The sequence below is a fragment of the Schistocerca cancellata genome, chromosome 4 (genome assembly GCF_023864275.1).
Source record: "Schistocerca cancellata isolate TAMUIC-IGC-003103 chromosome 4, iqSchCanc2.1, whole genome shotgun sequence".
Classification (NCBI taxonomy): domain Eukaryota; kingdom Metazoa; phylum Arthropoda; class Insecta; order Orthoptera; family Acrididae; genus Schistocerca; species Schistocerca cancellata.
In genome coordinates this window covers 523,170,088-523,191,120 of record NC_064629.1, presented here as the reverse complement: position 1 = coordinate 523,191,120, position 21,033 = coordinate 523,170,088, and the positions used below count along the sequence as shown (strand labels likewise).

General features: G+C 39.0%; 1 protein-coding gene across 1 annotated transcript in view; it reads right to left on the bottom strand.

Annotated features, from left to right (window-relative positions):
• The window catches only part of LOC126184092 (microfibrillar-associated protein 1), a 76,592-nt gene extending 59,040 nt beyond the window's left edge, over positions 1-17,552 (bottom strand). Inside the window, exons 1-2 of the mRNA XM_049926453.1 lie at positions 17,387-17,552; positions 6,453-6,732 (exon numbers count right to left, since the gene is read on the bottom strand). Coding sequence (XP_049782410.1) covers positions 6,453-6,732; positions 17,387-17,453 — 347 coding nt within the window. The 5' untranslated portion in view covers positions 17,454-17,552. The remainder of the gene's footprint in view (positions 1-6,452; positions 6,733-17,386) is intronic.
• Between the last annotated feature and the right edge of the window lie 3,481 nt (positions 17,553-21,033).

The following is a 21,033-nucleotide window of genomic DNA, read 5'->3' as shown; positions in this document are numbered from 1 at the left end:
CTCTCTCGAAGGATCATTATACTTCATCTTGTGATTATTTTAAAATTTGCAATCTATCAAAGAACTGAAGATACATCCATTACATACATGCCTGTAACACTTTAAATAATGGCATAAATGGCCAGTTTCCTAGGCCAAATATTCTTCTAAGTGGTCAATCTTCAGCGTTAATTGAACAGCTCACTAGATAAATAAGTCAATAAGTCCTATTTTAATAAAGATTTAGAGCATGGAGTTTTACTGGATTCACTCAAAATTTCAGAAGTTTTCCTCATATTCAAAAATGGTGATAAACAACCCTCACAGTACTACCAACCAATTTTCTGTCGTGCCAACACACTCAAAAATATTTGAATCACTCAAGTACATTGAATTAAACAATTATTTTGAAAAACATGACTTCCTTTGTAACAATCAGTATAGCCACGTAAAAATGCCACTGCAATTGTTCTGCAAGTTGTTGATCAGGCCTTTAACAGCTTTTGAAAGCAAGATGGTGGTGTCACTTGTATTATGTGATCTAAGTAAAGCATTTGACAGCATACATTTTAACATTTTACTAACAAAATTGGAGTTTTATGAGCTACACAAATCTACTTTAGCAGTAATTTCTTCCTACCTGGACAACACAAGATGGTTTTGTAAGAAAACGAAATGCCTACAGCTGCCCTTATGATCTTATTTATTGTGTAGCTACAAGTTCTGGCATTTTAATGTACCATCTTCAGGCCTTATCACAATCCATATATACACTGCATCAACTAAGGCTTGACGATGGCACACTGAAGTGCTGAAACTGGTAGCTACAGAATAAATAAGATTATAAGGACGGCTGTAGACATTTCATTTTCTTACAGTAGTGCACGGCTGTGGTCCTCAGGACCTCCAGTCCAAAGGATGGACATTAAAAAGAAAAAAAAAGAAGACACTCTGTCCCAATTAGACATAGACATTCTCACTCAGTAAAAATTGGTACAGGTGTTCACATGACTCTGTCCTTGGCCACTTCTTTTTCACTGTGGTTATCAATGATCTGACTCATTGTGCATCATAGTCTGTAATCTGCTATGGTCATGACACAACTTTATTCACTGCTTGTCACAGCATCCCAACTCTTGATAAGATTATGCAAGAAACTCTTTGACTCTGCATTAAATTGGTTTGCAGCCAATAAACTTGTTTGTAATCCACACAAAAGCCAAAATCATATGTTAGGATTGTCTAAGAATGTAAAAGATTAATGTGTCAAACTCTTATGAATACATATTGATGCCAAACTCAATTGGGAAGAGAATATCAAACAAGCCTGTAAAAAGATTTCACAAGTGTCCTACCTAAGGTGGAAACTGAGAGATACATTCAGTAATAATTATCTCTGTACGACATATTTTGGTCTCTTTCAGTCACATATCTGATATGGCATGGGCAGTCTCCTCATATAAGTAACATATTCAAAATGTCCATTTAACATGCTAGGCTGGTCCTCTGATGAGCTGTCACCCTCTCTTTTTACCAAGCTTAGAATACTAACAATTGTGAATCTGTGTGTCTGCAATCTTTGTCAGGAACAATATTGAAGAATATGTTATCATGGAGACAATTTACAAACATGACATAAAAATAAGGCAAACTTTGACATTCCAAGGCACAGGCCAGCAATAACAGCAACCTCTCATATTGTGAATGTCTCAAAATTTTTACCGTGTTTCCTCTCACTGCTTGATCCTAGCAGTTCAAAAAATTTCAAAATAAAATTATATTTCTGGCTAATAAAAAACCAACATTACAATATAAACTAAATCTCTGATATGGACAATGTTCATTGTAATATTTAAGATTATAGCTATACTCTTTCACTTGACATGTGCAATGTTGATTTTAGTGTTTAAGACTGCAGCTTTACCATGTAATTTGACTACACTACTGTTATCCACTAATATGAGTTCTTTACAGAAGAAGAATGGAAAAACTGATAGAAGCCAAACTTTAGGAAGATCAGTTTGGATTCTGTGCAAATTGTATGAAGACCATACGACTTCACCCAGAATATACGTTAAGAAAAGGCAAACCTATGTTTATAGCATTTGTAGACACAGAGAAAGCTTTTGACGATGTTGACTGGAATATTCTCTTTGAAATTCTAAAGGTAGCACTGGTAAAAACACAGGGAGTGAAACACTATTTTCAACTTGTTCAGAAATCTGGCGGTAGCTGTAAGAGTCGAGAGCAAGAAAAGAGAAGCAGTGGTTGAGAAGGGAGTGAGACAAGATTGTAGCCTGTCCCAAAGCTTTTCAATCTGTATATTGAACACGCAGAAAAGGAAACCAAAGAAAAATTTGGAGAAAGGATTTAAAGTTCAGGGAGAAGAAATAAAAACTTTGAGGTTTGCCAATGACACTGTAATTCTCTCAGAGACAGCAAAGGACTTGGAAGAGCAGTTGTAGGGAAAGGAAAAGCATCTTGAGAGGAGGATATAAGATCAAATTCAACAACAGCAAAACAAGGATAATGGAAGTTAGCTGAATTAAATCACGTGATGCTAAGGGAATTATATTAGGAAACAAGATACATAAAGTAGCAGACGAGTTTTGGTATTTGGGCAGCAAAATAACTAATGATGGCTGAAGTAGAGGGGATAAAAAATGTAGAATGGCGATAGCAAGAAAATTGTTTCTGAAGAAGAGGAATTTGTTAACACTGAATACAGATTTAAGTTTCAGGAAGTCTTTTCTGAAGGTATTTGTCTGGAGTGTAGCCATGTATGGGAAACTTTCAAAATGTGGTGCTGCAGAAGAACGCTGAGAACTAGATGGATAGATCATGGAACGGATCATGAGGTACTGAGTAGAATTTGGGAGAAAAGAAATTTGTGGCATAACTTCGACTAAAAGAAAAGATTGGTTCATTGGATTCATTCTGAGGTATCAAGGGATCACCAATTTAGTATTGCAGAAAAGTGTGTGTGTGTGTGTGTGGGGGGGGGGGGGGGGGGGGGTAAAACCATAGTGTGGAGAACTGCCTAAAACCAATGGACTGAAGACCACATCAAAACAAACATAATTATTTGGTTACAGTTGATAATTATAATAAGTTGTCACATTTTTCCACATCCTCCATTTACTGTGCCCAAAATATTTTTCACTGCAGGGTTATTTTAAATGTAGATTGACGGTGAGCATTTTTCATTAACTAATTGTGGGATCCTGCCCACTTGTCTCATATAGGGTGCCTAAAGGATGCTGCGTTCTCGGAATGCTATACAACAACTCACATTTATACAACAAATCACATTTATAGCTTTTACTACAATAAAGAAGATAGACAATACTTAACTTTGTATTACAAGATCATGTCGCAAGTGATGGGCGACAGGCAGTCAGTCAGTGTCTTTCTGTAGATACTATGTCCATACAAACAATGGATGTGGATCACTAATAATTGCTATTTTAGTGCTTTCCTAGTCCCGGTTTAGTACTGTGTAGCTGAGGCTGGCAGGAGCGGCACTTATATTCTCTTCTTGTAGAGGCCGCTCCTGTTGTGGTGTGGTCCTAATCAGCAGGCTATTGGCTGACATCGCCTCACAGCTTTCTCTGCTTTGTGTTCTTCATCTTCATGCCAGCACGTGTCGATATGCCGGAACACTAATTATTTATGTAAATTGTACAGTTGCAAAGCTTAATTAGTGGCCTTCAATAACATTCTCCATTCAATAACAACTTTAGTATTGGTTACACACAATCACATTTCGTTGCTGTAATAATACTAAGTGATTCTCTGGGATGCAGGATATACTGAAAATACCATGCCTAAAAAGGAATTCAAATTCAAGATGCGTTCCACTGCATACCAGATACAATCCGCAAGGTAGAATTGTGATGAAGCTAGCCATTATATTTCTTTGGCCACAGGGCAGGGGCCCACATCTGTTTCCATGCACTAGGCAGTTTCTCACCTGTATGAAGGCAAGTGAGGGAACTGTTGGTCACCCAAAGATGGGCTGCACTGAAAGTAAATAACAAGGAATAAGTGTTGCACTCATGACTTCACCATCCAGTTGTATTGCTCTAGTTGGAACTTAAAGTGTATGTTGTGGTCTAGTGGGTACAGCACTAAACGCCAGCCTATGGGGTCTCGGATATGATAGCAGGTAAGAGCAGGGAGTTTTCTTCACTCCAGTCCCTTCAGGATGGCCCTAGTTCCACTCAACCTGCTATCAAATGAGTACCGGGACTCGAGTTCTTTCTTGGGGGTAAAAAGTGGTTGAGGCGATGGGCCAATCACCCACCTCCTCCAAATACCACCGTAACAAAAGGCACTCTAGCTACAGTCAGCCCAACAGCCTAGTCCTGTGTTTGTGCCAAGGGGTGAGGAGAGGAACCAACAAGAGAGAAAGACTTAGGAAGTTGTCTTATTACATCTACAAGGAGTCTCTTCATCATGAGGTAGGAATCTGCTATAGACACAGGCCTAGTGGATTTTCTGTACTACATGATTGAGCTCTTCCATTGGTTTTCCGAATCCATTCATGTTTGATTAAATTAAGGGCGACATCTTTCAGTAAGCCTTTCCTTTTACCCCTTTCTCTGTTGTGGTGATTTGCAGGAGATGTAAGGCAAGTCCAGCTATTATATACCTCCATTGGGAGGAGCATTGCGCATGTCATTACTGTTGACAGCGCTTAGTGAACCAATGGTTTTAATCCTATTTTCTTTGGCTTTGGTCAGTTCTTCTTTTAACTTTATACTTTATTTGGAGGTGGGAATGTTTGTATGGGCAAGAAAGCTCACTTTTTAGATTTTTGGTGATGAATATTTTCGTTTACAGTACTCACTGGTATCATAGCATTTGAACATTCAGAGGAAATAGTTCCTCTGCAGATGCAGCTGCAAGTACACGCTGATGGCTGAATTTTTGGCAAGGAATTTCTCTGGGAGGCTGGTTTCTTAAGAGCTTTTGGAAAGGATGCAGTGAACGACGAAGGTTGCATGACCTTGAATGCTTTTTTAGCCTCTCCAAAAGGCATTCTCCTTGTTAGCTGCAGTTTACAATTTTTCTTTCCTTGGCATAAATATGACAATCCCTGCTCCACATGGGATGATCCCCAAACAAGGTATACATCTTGGTGAAGATGCACATGATTCATTTGCTCCATGTGCCTTTGATACATATCTACCACACATAGCTTTAACATTACATCCAAGAATTGTAGGTCTAAACTTCTCGTATTTAAAACATCTCGTACACTTTGGTATGTAGGGCTAACTTTGAGGCAGGTGAACTGAGCAGTGATATGATTTGGCAGTAGGGGTAAGTTAAATGTTAAAATGCATGCCGAAGTTCTTTGTAGTGACCTATTAATATATTTTTTTTAATTTGCATAATGCTGTTCACCTCTGAGATGCCAAAATTTTCCCATTCTTCCTCTAATTGTTTGGGGATTATTCCCATTATATTGGGCCATGTCACTATTACCTCACTGAAATTAAGGCTATTATACATTTCAGTCACTATACAGTGACCTATTAAATTTTTGGACTCTGAAAGCTTAGACACTTGTGATCTAGATGTTCCAACCAGCAGAGTGTTGTTTTGCAGTAATTTGAATCCTTTTAAATACCTCTGTGAATGTAAAAGTGGGAGATCTTTTCAAAGGATCCTCTCTTAAGTACTAAATATGAATGTTGAAAAACTTGTTCCCTATTACTTTCTTTATTACAATTATTACGGCATGTTTTCTGAAGATGACTGTTTACCCAAGTGCTCTTTTTTAGCTGAGTGTTGGTACTCCCTAACAGTTCACTCTTTTCATCACGAGTTTGAGTTAGAGCAATAAGAATCATTTTGTTCCCCTCATGGGGTGCTGGGGGAGGGGGGGGGGGGGGGGTTGGTTGCATCCACCCATGCAGACTCCTTGCTTGGGTAAGCCTTATGCAACTGGGGTGTGGGCAGTTGGTAGCCCAGAGATTATCCACTAGTGTCTGTCCCCTCCTCCTCCCAGAGTAACAGTCATCCACTCGACTAGCATGTAGCACACCTTGAGGTTGTTAGCTTCTTATTATATTTAACAGAGGTTTTTATGATCCTTGTGATCCAGAGAGTACAGCCATAAGTTCCCCAACACTGAAATACACAAAAGTCCACTGTTGAACCCCACAGTGGTTGTTGAAGCATGCCACGTGTTTTCAGTAATAGAAGGCCAGACAGCACTGACAAACTTGCAGCTCAGGAACACCAAGACTGCCTGGCCTGTAACCAGTAACTAATGACTGGGTCCCTAAGGGAAAAAATAGAACAGTAAGATGTTAGACTTACAACCCAGAAAGGCAAGCAATACTGGAAGGGCTTGGGGCCTCATGTTCACCAACAATATGCACAGCTGAGTGGAACTTTTTTACTATATAATGCATTCTGTTGTCTAGTTGCACATTAAACTTAGAAAAGATGATGATTACCTGTGTCTTTCAAGTCTTCCTTCTTCATTGGATGCTTCCTCCTCAGCCATAATAGTCTGAAGTCTTCGAAGTCTTGGGTCATCAATTTCTGCTTCTGCTTCTTCTGGAACATCACTCTCCACTGTTTCGGCATTTGGATATGTACGGAAAGGCTGTCGCCTTTTTTGTTCGATAAAATCATCATCATCCGATTCCTCTTCACTGCTTGACATAGGTGCATAATCTGGCCGTTTCCCAGATACATAACGGTGAACTTTCACCTTTTGCATTGACACTTCACCTGTAAGAAGGTTTCCATTGCCATTAACACACAAAATAATATTCGCAATACACGAGGGACATTCTGAAAGTAAGTTTTGTCATTTTTTTAAAGAGAAGATGGTACGTACATGACACAAACAAATGTCATATGAATCCACACCTATTGCTGGTTCAATGATGGAAAGTGCATATGGTGAAGAGGCCGTGTCTTGTCAAATGGTTGACTGCTGGTGTTGCATGTTCAGAGAACGAAGGTAGTGTGTGGAGGATACAGGATGAAGTGGGCATCCTTCCACATCCATGCACAAAAACATCATTGCTAGAGTATGAGACACAGTGTTAGCAGAGAGCTGCATAATGGTGTCAGGTGTGGCATCCACACTGTGTACTGGCTGTGCTCAGGCCCCCTGCAGTGCTGATCTTGCCCCAGAAGACTTTCACCTACTCTCTGCTGTGAAAGCCGTACTCTCAGGATGTAACTTCCAAACAAATGCTGAGGTGTAGTAGTCTGTGCGACAATTTGGTGCACTGCAGGCCTCCAAGTTTTATCTGAGTGGTTTCTGGAAACTGATTCCATGTTGTTGGTGACTATGTCATAAAATAGGTATATAATTAATGATGTCATACTGTATCTGTTTTCAGCAGTAAAGTTTCTAAGTGAAAAAAAGACAAATTTACTCTCAGAATGTCCCTTGTAATACAAATTATAGATTTATTTTAAAGCAGACAATATATTGTCTTATTCCTGAAAATTACAAAAGCAAAGAAAACTAAGATACAAGGACACAGTGTGTTATTTAGTTCTTTTAGAAAAAATCTTACAATAAGTAATAAATGAAAGATTTTGTCAAAGAGTGCAAGGGTCCAAACCTTCATGAACATCAGTTTATAATAAATAAAGAGGTCATAATAATGTCTTCAACTGAAGAGCCGCATGCAAGGTCAAAAACATTGAGATACATATCTTAGAAACATGGCTTGTACTGGTGGCAAAAATATCTCCAATGTCTTCTTTCAATTTCAGAAGGATCTAGAACTTTGCCTACATAAACTCAAAATCATCATTACTGTATGGCATTAAGTGTTTTCTTACATCCTAATGATGTCCTTCATTAATGAATTAATGTTTCACAGTACTTTCCATATTATTTTGCATGTGTAATGGACGATGTCATGGTCATCATAATGTATAAACTCAAAATAGGGGTGTCCCCCATCTTGATGGCATCACAGGTCAAAGCCGATGGGTGGTACCACAATCTTCGGCTTTGTCGGCTTTATCAAATGAAAGTTGTTAGGAGGAAATTTATAATACTGCAACCAAACATCAATACGACAGCCAGGTAACAAAGGTAAACCTAGCATAACATTTAACAAAATATAATAATGTAATAATTTTAATAATGCCACATTTAAATACAATTATTACTGCATCACACACATTATCTCAGTGTGTGATAAAAATAAAAAACAAATGCAACAGAAAAGCTTCTACAAATACGAACTCCATGCTGCATCCAATAGTAATACCTTCTACTGTAGTAACAAAAACATGACCAATATTAAGACATTTCAGACAAGCAACAGAAAACAAATCCACCTGGGGATCAATGGAAGTGTCCAATTCCACCCGTGTGCTTTGGCCCATGACATAAGGGTGTCGTGGTGTGTGACATCATTGTGGCGCGAAGTTTATGATTTGGCTGTGTTTGTAGATGTCATCTTGCTGTGTTTGAGGGTGTCCTCTGGTAGAGAGAGAGAGAGAGAGAGAGAGAGAGAGAGAGAGAGAGAGAGAGAGAGAGTGTGTGTGTGTGTGTGTGTGTGCTGACGGTAATGTGTTGTATTGGGTTCATTTGAGCCTTGGTGTTGGATGTATCAAGCCGTCAGCAGTGTTTGTAGTTCGGGACGTAAGGTTTGGAAGTTTTTTCAGTGAGTTGTCAATTTTCGTTAGATGTTATTGGTTTGCTGTTTGTGGTGCAGTAAGACGTGTAATTCATTGTGTGGCTTCTGTAGTTAGGTATGGATATGATAATGAAATATAACAGTGCTATGTTGCGGTTGGAGATGTGGGAGGACATGTTGACTGTTATGAAATTCCTCCAGTTATTTGGACTGATCGCTGAGATTGTGAAGTGTAGTATTTGTCGCAAGAACATGAGGTTGATCAGAGTTCCGTCACTTCGGACCAGGGACAGGTACATGTGGCACTGCGGCATGTGCGTGTGTGTGATAAGTAAGTAATTTTTTTTATTGTCTATTCTTCTTGAATTGGGATGTTTTGTGTATTTAGGGTGTACTGAATGTGTTTTAATTTATGTAGGGATGTTTGATGTTTAGATTTTTGAGGTGTTGCGGTTTTGGTTTTATTTTTTGTAGTTATAGGTGTTGGTCTTTTGGTATCAATAGTTGTGGTTGATCTATGTAGGTAAGGGAAAAGACCAATTCCAATTCTCATAGTTCTAGTTGTAGATATTGCTATTTTGGTATCGTCATCTGTGGTTGACCTATACAGGTCAAGAGATGTGTCTGATTCCCATAGATTTTTGTTGGTTCAGCAGAATGTTGTAATTTTGTTTCTTTTCCATCATTTTGTGTGTTTTGGGATAGTGGTGTGCTTTTGTTTTTTACTGTTATATTTACCATGTCCCCACCCTAAAACCCTCAATTTACTGCAGTTGTCCCGTCAGTTTGATTGTATTTTTGGAGGGAAGCATTATTGTCCTACTTATATGTACGAGGGCCGTTCAGAAAGTAACCTCCGGTTGATTTAAAAAAATACACCATGTTAAACAAAAATATTTTAATATATACATCTTACAACTACATCTTTGCACTATTTTTCTACATAGTCTCCATAGCGATTGAGGCACTTATCGTATCTCTTCACAAGTTTTGAAATTCCTTCTACATAAAAATCACCCGCTTGTGCCAGCCTGTGACCGCATCTTTGAGTTCTTCGTCGTCATCAAACCGCTGTGACCCGAGCCATTTCTTCAAATGCATGAAGAGGTGATAATCACTTGGCGCCAGGTCTGGGCTGTAAGGTGGATGGTTGATAACGTCCCACTTGAAGGACTCAAGAAGGGCCGTTGTTCTGCGAGCAGAGTGAGGACGGGCGTTATCGTGCAAAAAAACGATACCAGAAGTCAGCATACCACGGCGTTTGTTCTGTATAGTCCGTCGTAACTTTTTTATTGTTTCACAGTACACGTCTTGATTAATGGTCGTACCACGTTCCATGAATTCAACCAACAACACCCCTTTGGCATCCCAAAACACTGTGGCCATCAGTTTTCTGGCAGAAAAATCTTGCGAGGCTTTTCTTGGTTTGGTAGGCGAATTTGAATGTGCCCACATCTTTGATTGTTCTTTTGTCTCAGGGTTCACGTACTTAATCCAGGTTTCGTCACCGGTCACGATTCTGTTTAACAATGGTTCTCCTTCGTCCTCATAATGTGACAGAAAGTCTAATGCAGAGGCCATTCTTTGAGTTTTGTGGTGGTCAGTAAGAATTTTGGGCACCCATCGTGCACAGAACTTACGGTAACCCAATCTTGCTGTCACTATCTCGTACAAGAGAGCCTTAGAAATCTGTGGAAAACCAGTAGACAACTCTGACATTGAGAAACGTCGATTTTCACGAACTTTTGCATCAACTGTCTGAACGAGTTCGTCAGTCACCAATGATGGTCTACCACTCCTCTCTTCATCATGAACGTTTTCTCGTCCACTTTTAAATAAACGTACCCATTCACGGACAACTCCTTCACTCATAACTCTTGGTCCGTACACGGCACAAAGCTCACGATGAATAGCTGCTGCAGAATATCCTTTGGCTGTAAAAAACCTTATGACAGCACGCACTTCACATTTGGCGGGGTTTTCTATTGCAGCACACATTTCAAACTGCCACAAAAACTAAACTAGCGCAGGTACGACGTTCACTCGACCACGGCTTGATGCCGACTGACCTGTTGAGTGCGTGAACGCACAGATGGCGTCGCTACTCCCCCCACAACCCGCACTGTGACCGATCGGAGGTTACTTTCTGAACCGCCCTCGTATTTTCGTGTTTGTTGCTGTGTGTATGTAGTGACATCATAGGCGCCATATCGAAGATGCATAGAATAGCCATTTCTGCCATATTGATGATGGGTGGAATCGGACACTTGTGTAATCCTCCACCTGGTTGTATATGTTTCAATAAGAAACGCAGAGCATTTTACCATACAGTGCATCTGAAATGTGACTTTTCAGCCTTTCCTGACTGATCTGTTGCACATACACTTCTCTGGTTTGCCATTGTCACCACATAGATGCACAGTGTTTAATCTCATGGATAAAGTCCTGGACGACACAGCTGTTTCGGTGCTCGAAAAAGGTTTGAACTATGCACCAATGCCTGGAATAGCTCCAATCTGAGATAGCTGGGATAGAAGAGGTCATTTTGACACTTCTCAACGATGTTGCAAAAGAGATTAGGAGGGACAAATGCTAAATTTTAACCTGAGCCCCCCCCCCCCCCAAAATGTTTAATGTCACATCAGCAGAAAGTAAGGTACTGCAAGACTTGAGAGCAGATAACACTCTAGTTATTTTACTTGCCAACAAGGGGAACACCACCATCCTTCTTTCATGAGTTGAATACGGCAGCAAGATAGAAGCATTGCTCGACAATTGTGCATACTGCAAGCTAAGAGAGGATCCAAATTGGCAAAATTTAGCGAAAAAATTGAGACCTTCCCAAGAAGAGTTGTATTCCAACTAAAGTCATTAAGGGCCTGCACCAACAGGCTGCACTTCCCCCAAGGCTGTATGGAAATACGGAAGCGTCTGCTCTGACCCATGACATCACAAATATGGCGGAAACTACCATAAACCACGATTCCAATGTGGCGCATATAAAGTCGTTATGTACACATTATGAGGACGAAAATACATCGAAACACATGTTCCACAAAAAGCCTAATGACACTAACGGGACAAGCGCGGGAAATAGGGGGTTTTTGGGTCGGGACAAACTAAATATAAACAAATTTAGACACCCACCCCCATACAAAACCACGCAAAAGACAAAAAATGCCGACATCACAAAACTCCCCAAATACCACTAAACATAATATCATCTGGAATCGGACACTTCCCTTGACCTATATAGCTCAACAGCAGCTCCCGATCCCATAAATTGGGATCGAACACTTTCCTTGACCTATATAGTTCAACAGCAGCTCCACATCCCATAAATTAGGACCTAACACTTCCCTTGACTTATATAGCTCAAAAACATCTCCCAATACCAACACCAACATTCACAGCCACACACTGGGATCGAAAACTTCCCTTGACCTGTTATCCTTAAGACATCTCCACATACAGCTGTCCCTGGTCCGAGACGCCGGAACTTTAAGTAAGCCTCATTTCTTCACGACATACTGAACACTTCAGACTTCATCCAAAAATCCGAATAGTTGAAGAAATTTTATTAGAGACAATGCACTGTCCCCCATCATAGCCGACAACCGAAAACTGTTGACCCTGTCAGTCATATCCATACCTACCAAATACATAAAAAAAAGCAGTTTACCAAAATTCACACACGACGCCACACTCGCAAACTAAACCAAAAACATCACCTAACACACCACCAGAGAGCACCACCGATCGCATCAAAACGACACCTACAAACACGCCATTCTCACAAACTAAATTTCGTGCCGTCATGACGTCACACACCACAACAGCCTTACTTCACGGGTGGGATCGGACGCTTCGGTTGACCTGGCTGTATGGCCTACCAAAGATACAAGAGATATGTCTCTGTTTTGCCCAATAGTAAGCAACATTGGACACGCTACCTGTTTCTTGACTAAACATCTTACTTCACTTTGGGACCTCTTGTAGGCAAAAGTGACCATCATATCCAGAATTCAGAGAACTTCATACCTGAAGACACTTAAACTACAATCATCAGATCTTTTGACTAGGCTTGAGTCATCTATTTATGAAAGTACCTCTGCAGGACTTACTAGGGCTTATCAGCAGCAATTTTGAGAAAAGCATTGTGGCACTGTTTAAACATGTACTTACTTGAACTTGTTTCTTATTGAACAACTGGTATTTTGAACAAGTGGATGGTGTCACCATGGGAAGTTCTCTGTTTCCCATTTATGGGAGAGACTGAAGACGATGTAGATGAAGATGAAATGGGAGATATGACACTGCGTGAAGAGTTTGACAGAGCACTGAAAGACCTGAGTCGAAACAAGGCCCCCGGAGTAGACAACATTCCATTGGAACTACTGACAGCCTTGGGAGAGCCAGTCCTGACAAAACTCTACCATCTGGTGAGCAAGATGTATGAGACAGGTGAAATAGCCTCATACTTCAAGAAGAATATAATAATTCCAATCCCAAAGAAAGCAGGTGTTGACAGATGTGAAAATTACCGAACTATCAGTTTAATAAGTCACAGCTGCAAAATACTAATGCGAATTCTTTACAGACGAAAGGAAAAACTGATAGAAGCCGACCTCGGGGAAGATCAGTTTGGATTCCGTAGAAATGTTGGAACACGTGAGGGAATACTGACCCTACGACTTATCTCAGAAGAAAGATTAAGGAAAGGCAAACCTACATTTCTAGCATTTGTAGACTTAGAGAAAGCTTTTGACAATGTTGATTGGAATACTCTTTTCCAAATTCTGAAGGTGGCAGGGGTAAAATACAGGAAGTGAAAGGCTATTTACAATTTGTAGAGAAAGCAGATGGCAGTAATAAGAGTCGAGGGGTATGAAAGGGAAGCAGAGGTTGGATTGAGCAAGCAGTAAAGGAAACAAAAGAAAAATTCAGAGTTGGAATTAAAATCCATGGAGAAGAAATAAAAACTTTGAGGTTTGCCGATAACATCGTAATTCTGTCAGAGACAGCAAAGGATTTGGAAGAGCAGTTGAACGCAATGGATAGTGTCTTGAAAGGAGGGTATAAGATGAACATCAATAAAAGCAAAACGTGGATAATGGAATGTAGTCAAATTAAGTCGCGTGATGCTGAGGGAATTCGATTAGGAAATGAGACACTTAAAGTAGTAAAGGAGTTTTGCTATTTAGGGAGCAAAATACCTGATGATGGTCGAAGTAGAGAGGATAAAAAATGTAGACTGGCAATGACAAGGAAAGCATTTCTGAAGAAGAAAAATTTGTTAACATCGAGTGTACATTTAAATGTCAGGAAGTCATTTCTGAAAGTATTTGTATGGACTTTAACCATGTATGTGACTGAAACGTGGACGCTAAATAGTTTAGACAAGAAGAGAATAGAAGCTTTCGAAATGTGGAGCTACAGAAGAATGCTGAACATTAGATGGGTAGATCACATAACTAATGAGGAGGTATTGAATAGAATTGGGGAGGAACTTGTGGCACAACTTGACTAGAAGAAGGGATCGGTTGGTAGGACATGTTCTGAGACATCGAGGGATCACCAATTTAGTATTGGAGGGCAGCGTGGAGGTTAAAAATCGTATAGGGAGACCAAGATATTAATACACTAAGCAGATTCAGAAGGATGTAGGCTGCAGTAGACACTGGGAGACGAAGAAGGTTGCACAGGATAGAGTAGCATGGAGAGCTGCATCAAATCAGTCTCAGGACTGAAGACCACAACAACTCTGAGGAAAAAGCACTGCAGTCAGCAAGTCTCCAAATTGCCTGCTTCTAGCAGCATGTAGATGATACATTTGTGGTGTAGCCCCACAGAATGGAGGCATTACCCATGATCCTCCAGCATTTGAACTCACTCCATCCAGATATTCAGTTCACTATGGATGTGGAAAAGGGGGGTACCTTACCATTCCTGGATGTTATGGTTAGAAGAAAAGTCAACACTACACAGTATATATTGCAAACCAACTGACACACAGTTACATTTGCAGGCCACAAGCTGTCATCACCCTGCACAATACAATAGTGTCTTACACTCTCTGGTACACAGAGCATATATGGACTCAAGATACCAACAGTTGTCTGGTGAGCTACAACACCTAACAAAAGTGTTCCAACTGAATGGGTATTCCGATAAACAGATATGCAATGCATTCTGTTCTAAGAAAGTTCAATGCAGGGATGTGAATGACGATGGGGAGGCATCCAGTGCAATGGTGTTCTTGCTGTATCCTGGTGGAATGTTTTCAGCAACAGAAAGAATCCTCCGGAGACATCAGCAAAACTGAGGAATTTGTCGCATTCGGTCAAAGATGATCTTGGCGTTAGGAAACATGGCGTGTGTAAGACCCCATGCCAATGTGGAAAATCTTATACTGGGCAGACATGTTCAAATGTACACGAATGCTGTATTGAATACCATTGTCATATACACCTGGGCCAAACTGATAAATCATCAGTAGTGAAACATTGGCTGAACACTGGGCATTGCATTTGATGAACAACTGTGAGTGCCTTCCCATTCACACATGCCTCCTGGGCTGATAAATTTTGACACTACCACACAACTATCGTCATCCTGGGACTTTTGCTTTAAGGAAGGCATACATATGCATACAGTGAACAGCAGTAAGCACAAGGAAATCAGATTATCACATAACACAAAACGAGGTAGCACCAGCCTATGGTAGTGTAACATGGGGTAATCTACAGGCATCCATATTAGGGCCACTGCTTTAACAGTTACACATTAATATGTTGCATTTAATTGCATGAGATAACTCGGAAGCTTCCCAGCATACATTGCACGTGAAAAATTCTTGAGTTTCCACCCGGGTGGTGATATTGAAATACTACATTATTTAGAAAGCGTCATTCTCATCATCTCTGCTCTTGGAGTATAAAAACATACTTTTACTAACTCAAGCCAGGAACTGAATAACACAGTAAATCATGTTTGGAGAGTAACAACTCTTGGTTCTATGGTTACACTCTTAAATGCATAAAACAGCACATTCAATTTTCCACCCATTTAAATTAACATTCAACTCACTGATAATGATGGGATGATTCATGATGCAGAGAATGCTACATTTATGAAGAGAAGAGGAAGAGAGGTTATACATTAACACTCCATCAACGACAATAATTAGAGACATAACAAAAGGCTAAGATGAGGCAAGAAAATGGCCAGCTATTTTTCAAAGAAACCATCCCAGTAATTGCCTTTCTGAATTTAAGGAATTTCCATATGGAAATTTAAGTTATATTCCCCAAACTGTAAGTCAAATGTCCTTTATGAAATCAGAGATTGCAATATGGCTTGTTCGAAAGGAGCAGCAGCATACACTCAAAGCACAGAGAAATGATCACTACATCATGAGGACATCCACAGACACTGTTCAGAAATGTAGAGAGCATACTGCAAGATAGTTTCAATGAGTTCCCACAAGTACTGTTAGCAGCACACACAAAGTTTGCAAACCGAACTTGAAGTTTCTGCTCTTCGTGAACTATTTTCTTATTCCCTGCCAGTATACTTGGCGCCAGTTTGATTGTTTCTTCATTAATCACAAGTCACTGAACTGAAGCAAAAATTAGAAGAAAAAGTTCATGTATCTGTTCACGTTTGTTCAACTGGACCAAACACCCAGATTTGAGTATTCCCAAATCATTCCTGGTGAATGCCACAATGACTTCTATGGCCAACACTACACTCAGTATTTGCCTATTGTTGTACGGCGTCAACTGTAGTACATTCTCACGCTGTGTGTGTACTTATTATTGTTATGGTTACAGTCATTATTTCCCGAAAGTTCGTACTTCTGCATTCTCATATTTTTGAGCTCCTCTCCTTTATAGACTTCTGTATATGTGGTGCATTCCATGACATGTCAAGCAAAATGAGACTAAATAAAACTTAAAATGATCAATGTTGATTTATCACAGCAGAAGTTCGAATGTTTACATAATTCTAACATACAAATGGGTGGCATGCAATGTGAAGAATGCTATATTCCAACCAACGTCTCACTTACAATGTTTTGAATGATCCTGAAGTAATTCGAGAATTACACCAACAAAACATAGTTCACAAGTGTCACTGCTATTGCTCATAACATCTGTAATTCTTTAACAACTGGGACTAGTATTTCTTAACCGCAAAAAAACATACGTGCATAACATAACAATTAGTGCTAGTCACAGGATTGTTTTAGTAAGATGTACGAATATATAAATTACAATACTTAAGGTTTCTTAAATTTCAGTATGTTCACTCGTATTTGCAACTAACTGATACATGACGATGGTTTTACACTTAACCAAATACGCGATTCATACTGTTGACACAAATTCAACTACGGTTTGATATTAGTTACATGAATCATCGTCGTCGAAATAAGATGCAATGAAATATATCTATTACAGCTAACATGGGAGAAATAGCAATTTTGCGATTTGGTAAAAATCGCAACAGCAAAGTGTTAGAAATGACTAACTCAAAGCTTTACTAATATTACTCGAAAAAAATCGCTAATTAAACAAGAGGATCCAGATTTGGCACATCCGAGATTTCTCTACATCGTTTAAGAGGAATGCCAGAATAGCTCCATCCAAATAGTCATAACCAATTTGCAGCCCAATCCCAAAAAATCATCCTCCCTTACAACAATGTACTTAATATGTGCTACGATAGTGTGCAAAAAGGTCAGGGAGTAAGCAGAATAAAATTACCTTTTTCATTTCTCACAGGAACAGCACCTGCTGTACTCTGAATAGCAATATTCGCAATGGCACTCATCTTGAACTAAAAATCTTTCGGGTACAAGTAACTTCTGAATTACCACTAACGTCAACCACAATAAACAAATCACTGCATCACTATGGCAAAGAAATTCAAGATGTACAGTATGTTTGTACACAATATTGGCCAAAGATAACAGGAAATAACCCTGATTGTAACTTGCAATCGATAGACCACCGAAGTTGCAAATGATAAAACTGAATTACCAGTGAGGTTACTTGATACAATCCCATCAAAATATAAAAAGCATTTTAACTTAAGGTACCCTCACACATTCAGTTAACTCTCTAACCGGAACATCTGTTATTCGGCAGTTAGACGGAATATCGGTCTCCTAAACCGCTAGGCCTTATAAACTAAATTTTTCTCCCCATTTTTTACTTTTCCGCTACTCCAGATCGTTTTTATCAGTCTTTAAGGTATATATAAACGTAATACTAACAAATACAAAATTATTACTAGAAAGAACTTTAGTCTGCAGTATTTGGTTGTGTTAAATTTTACTCGTTCACATTTTTTTTGTTTTTACATTATGCCAATTACATGTAAAGAAACTGAATACCAACAAGTAATGTACCAACAAAATTAAAGGTTTATTTTTCATGACAGAAGTTTTGCACACTTTTCGTGAACACTCCAAGCGCGTTGGCTCTTAGCAACAAATACACTTGTATGCAGTTTTCCTCTTTTTTTGATATGGACAAAATTGAAAGGTTTTTCTTTTTTCAAGCTTGTCCGTTGGACATGGAGTGTCATCAACTCGCAATAAAAATGTATTGCGTTGGCTAACGATTTGTTTTTATTTTGCTGCCTCTTCTTCTACAGATGAAATAATATTTCCTAACTCTTGAGGCAGGTTGGAGGTTGTCAGTCGGGATTTCACGAAATAGTAGACCTAATACAGAACTTTTTCAGGAAATCAAAAAGTGATATGCTTTTTGTTTCTTCAAAAAGACCATAAAGAATACTTGAAAGTGATCCAGCTATGGTAAAAATTGCTAACAGCCACGTTCTTGTTTTACGATAAGCAGAATAAACACTGCACTTCATATCTAATGTGTCTACACCACTTTTTGTGGTGTTATAAAAATAGGTTTTCAGGTTTACCATTTGCAAGGTCAGTGTAACTGGAATGATGCATTGTCGATAGAAGTAGGACTTCCTTATTTTTTGTGGACATAAGAAAGCAGGGTCATGTCTTTTGTAAAGTCATAAGTGCTAGATCCAATTTCACTAGCGCTTGTTGCTTGAAATTCGACTGGTATCTGCGGTTCGTTCCGTTTTACTGACCCAACCAATGTCAAATTGTGAGCTAGTAACTCCTAAGCAAGTTCTAAAGAACAAAACCAGTTGTTGCAACTGGTATTTCTGTTTGTGGCGTACAGCCCTTTAGATAGACGGATTACAGAGTGAGTGGGATTGCTAAATATTTTTTCTACAACTGAAAGTGTGGCTCCATCATGTAACTATATGCATTATGTATGTTTTTGGATTGGGTCCGCCTTAAGCAAAACATAATTTTGTTTTTTAACCCAAACATGTTTCACTGCAGTTGCAGCATCTTCAGTTGGCTTATATTTCTCATCTGTTAAAGAATGTTCTTTACTGTTTGTACACATGTAACTATTAGTTTTTAAATCGTATTTACATGTATACAAACAATAAAGAACATTCTTTATCTTTGACAGATGATAAATAAAAGCCAACTGAAGATGCTGCAACTGCAGTGAAAGATGTTTGGGTTAAAAAACAAAATTGTGTTGTGCTAACAGCGGACCCTATCCAAAAACATACGTATTGTTAAAGCAAACACGGAAAAAAGAGCTTCAACCCCAAGACGATTATACGTATTATGTGCATCTGCCAGGTCCATCACTTGGATGCCATATTTTGCTGGTTTTTTGGGCATATATATGATGAATTTAGCCCGTCCTCTTAAACTCCCCAAAGTTTCATCAACTGTCAAATCGCTCCGGGGCTATAAATTTACTGACAGTTCCAAATAAATTTGTAAAATGTGTCCTTAATAGCAGCAGCTGGAGCATTTCTCTCTCTCTGTTTCCTCATGCCCAATTCATTGAAACGAAATGCTCTAATCAATACTCCTAATCGCTGTTATAATTAATCGAAAAATTGGCCTCCCCAAGACAGATGTGGGAAACACTGAGGTCATAGGCTCCCTCCCAGATCTGAATGTGCTGCAAAGAACTGTGAGTCCAATCACAGCGTTCACTTCATGCACATTAGTGTCTTTGTATGCTATATTTTCCTTTAGTTCAATAGGAGAACGCATTTTCGCCAACTTTTCATTGATGTGGATTACAATCGTCTCAATTATATCATCGGTATAGAAAAGGCGCTTAACTTCTCCTGACACTGTTTTTTTTTTTCCTTCCAGTGAGGGCAGTACCTTGTACCTTGGATAGCCATACTTTTATGATGTTGGACGCTGCTGTTCGCATCCTAGAAGGTACAGGAACTGATGACCATGTGAAACATTTATTTCTTCTGTAGTAAAAAATTGGAAGACAACTCTCATCTTGATTGTCATGGTCTGAACGCATAGAGGGGCTAGAAACATCAATAGGCAGCTGTGGAGTGATAAGTCTTCTTCCTCTAGCAGTTGTGTCAGGCTGTCATTGTTCTCCAATTTCTTCACGGAATGGGGTATTTTCTACTTCAAATATTTCTCGAATAGTTTCGTCACCACGATTATCATCATCATCATCGGGAGAGTCATTGTCATTATCTGTTTCTTTATGAGGTTCTAGGATAGCTAGGTCCTCATTTGGATTGTATGACTCATCTGAATCCATTTCTGAGTCGGATTCCTCCAAGTAATCTTGAGAGATTACGAGGGCTACAATTTTTTTCTACTGATTTGAAAATTATTTCGTACTGTCTATTGTAAAACTGTAAGGAAAATAGGAAAAATGTATTATAACGCATTTTGATGGAGATATTTCTATTGCTGTAATAAGTTTGCATAGTAAATTGGATTATGTGTGAATAATGGAATAATTAAAATTAAAACTTGAAATGGGAGTTGTTACAATTTTTTGTTCTGTTATGAATACAAAAATATTAACTGTAACATAGAAGCAAAACTTCTGGAGATATTTCTATTGCTGTAACAAGTTTGCATAGTAAATTGGATTATGTGTGAATAATGGAATAATTAAAATTAAAACTTAAAATGGGAGTGGTTACAATTTTTTGTTCTCTTATGAATACAAAAATATTAACTGTAGTGTAGAAGCAAAACTTCTGGAGATATTTCTATTGCTGTAACAAGTTTGCATAGTAAATTGGATTATGTGTGAATAATGGAATAATTAAAATTAAAACTTAAAATGGGAGTTGTTACAAATTTTTGTTCTCTTATGAATACAAAAATATTAACTGTAGCGTAGAAGCAAGACTTCTAGTCAAATTGATGAAATGTTCCGAGAAAGAAAACAAAAGTGTTGGAATAGGGGAACACCAGTCACACAGACCTAAAAACATGTGACACTTTAGGGGACACACGGTTGGAGAGACTGGCAAACACTTGACACTTTTAGGAACACCAAGTCTG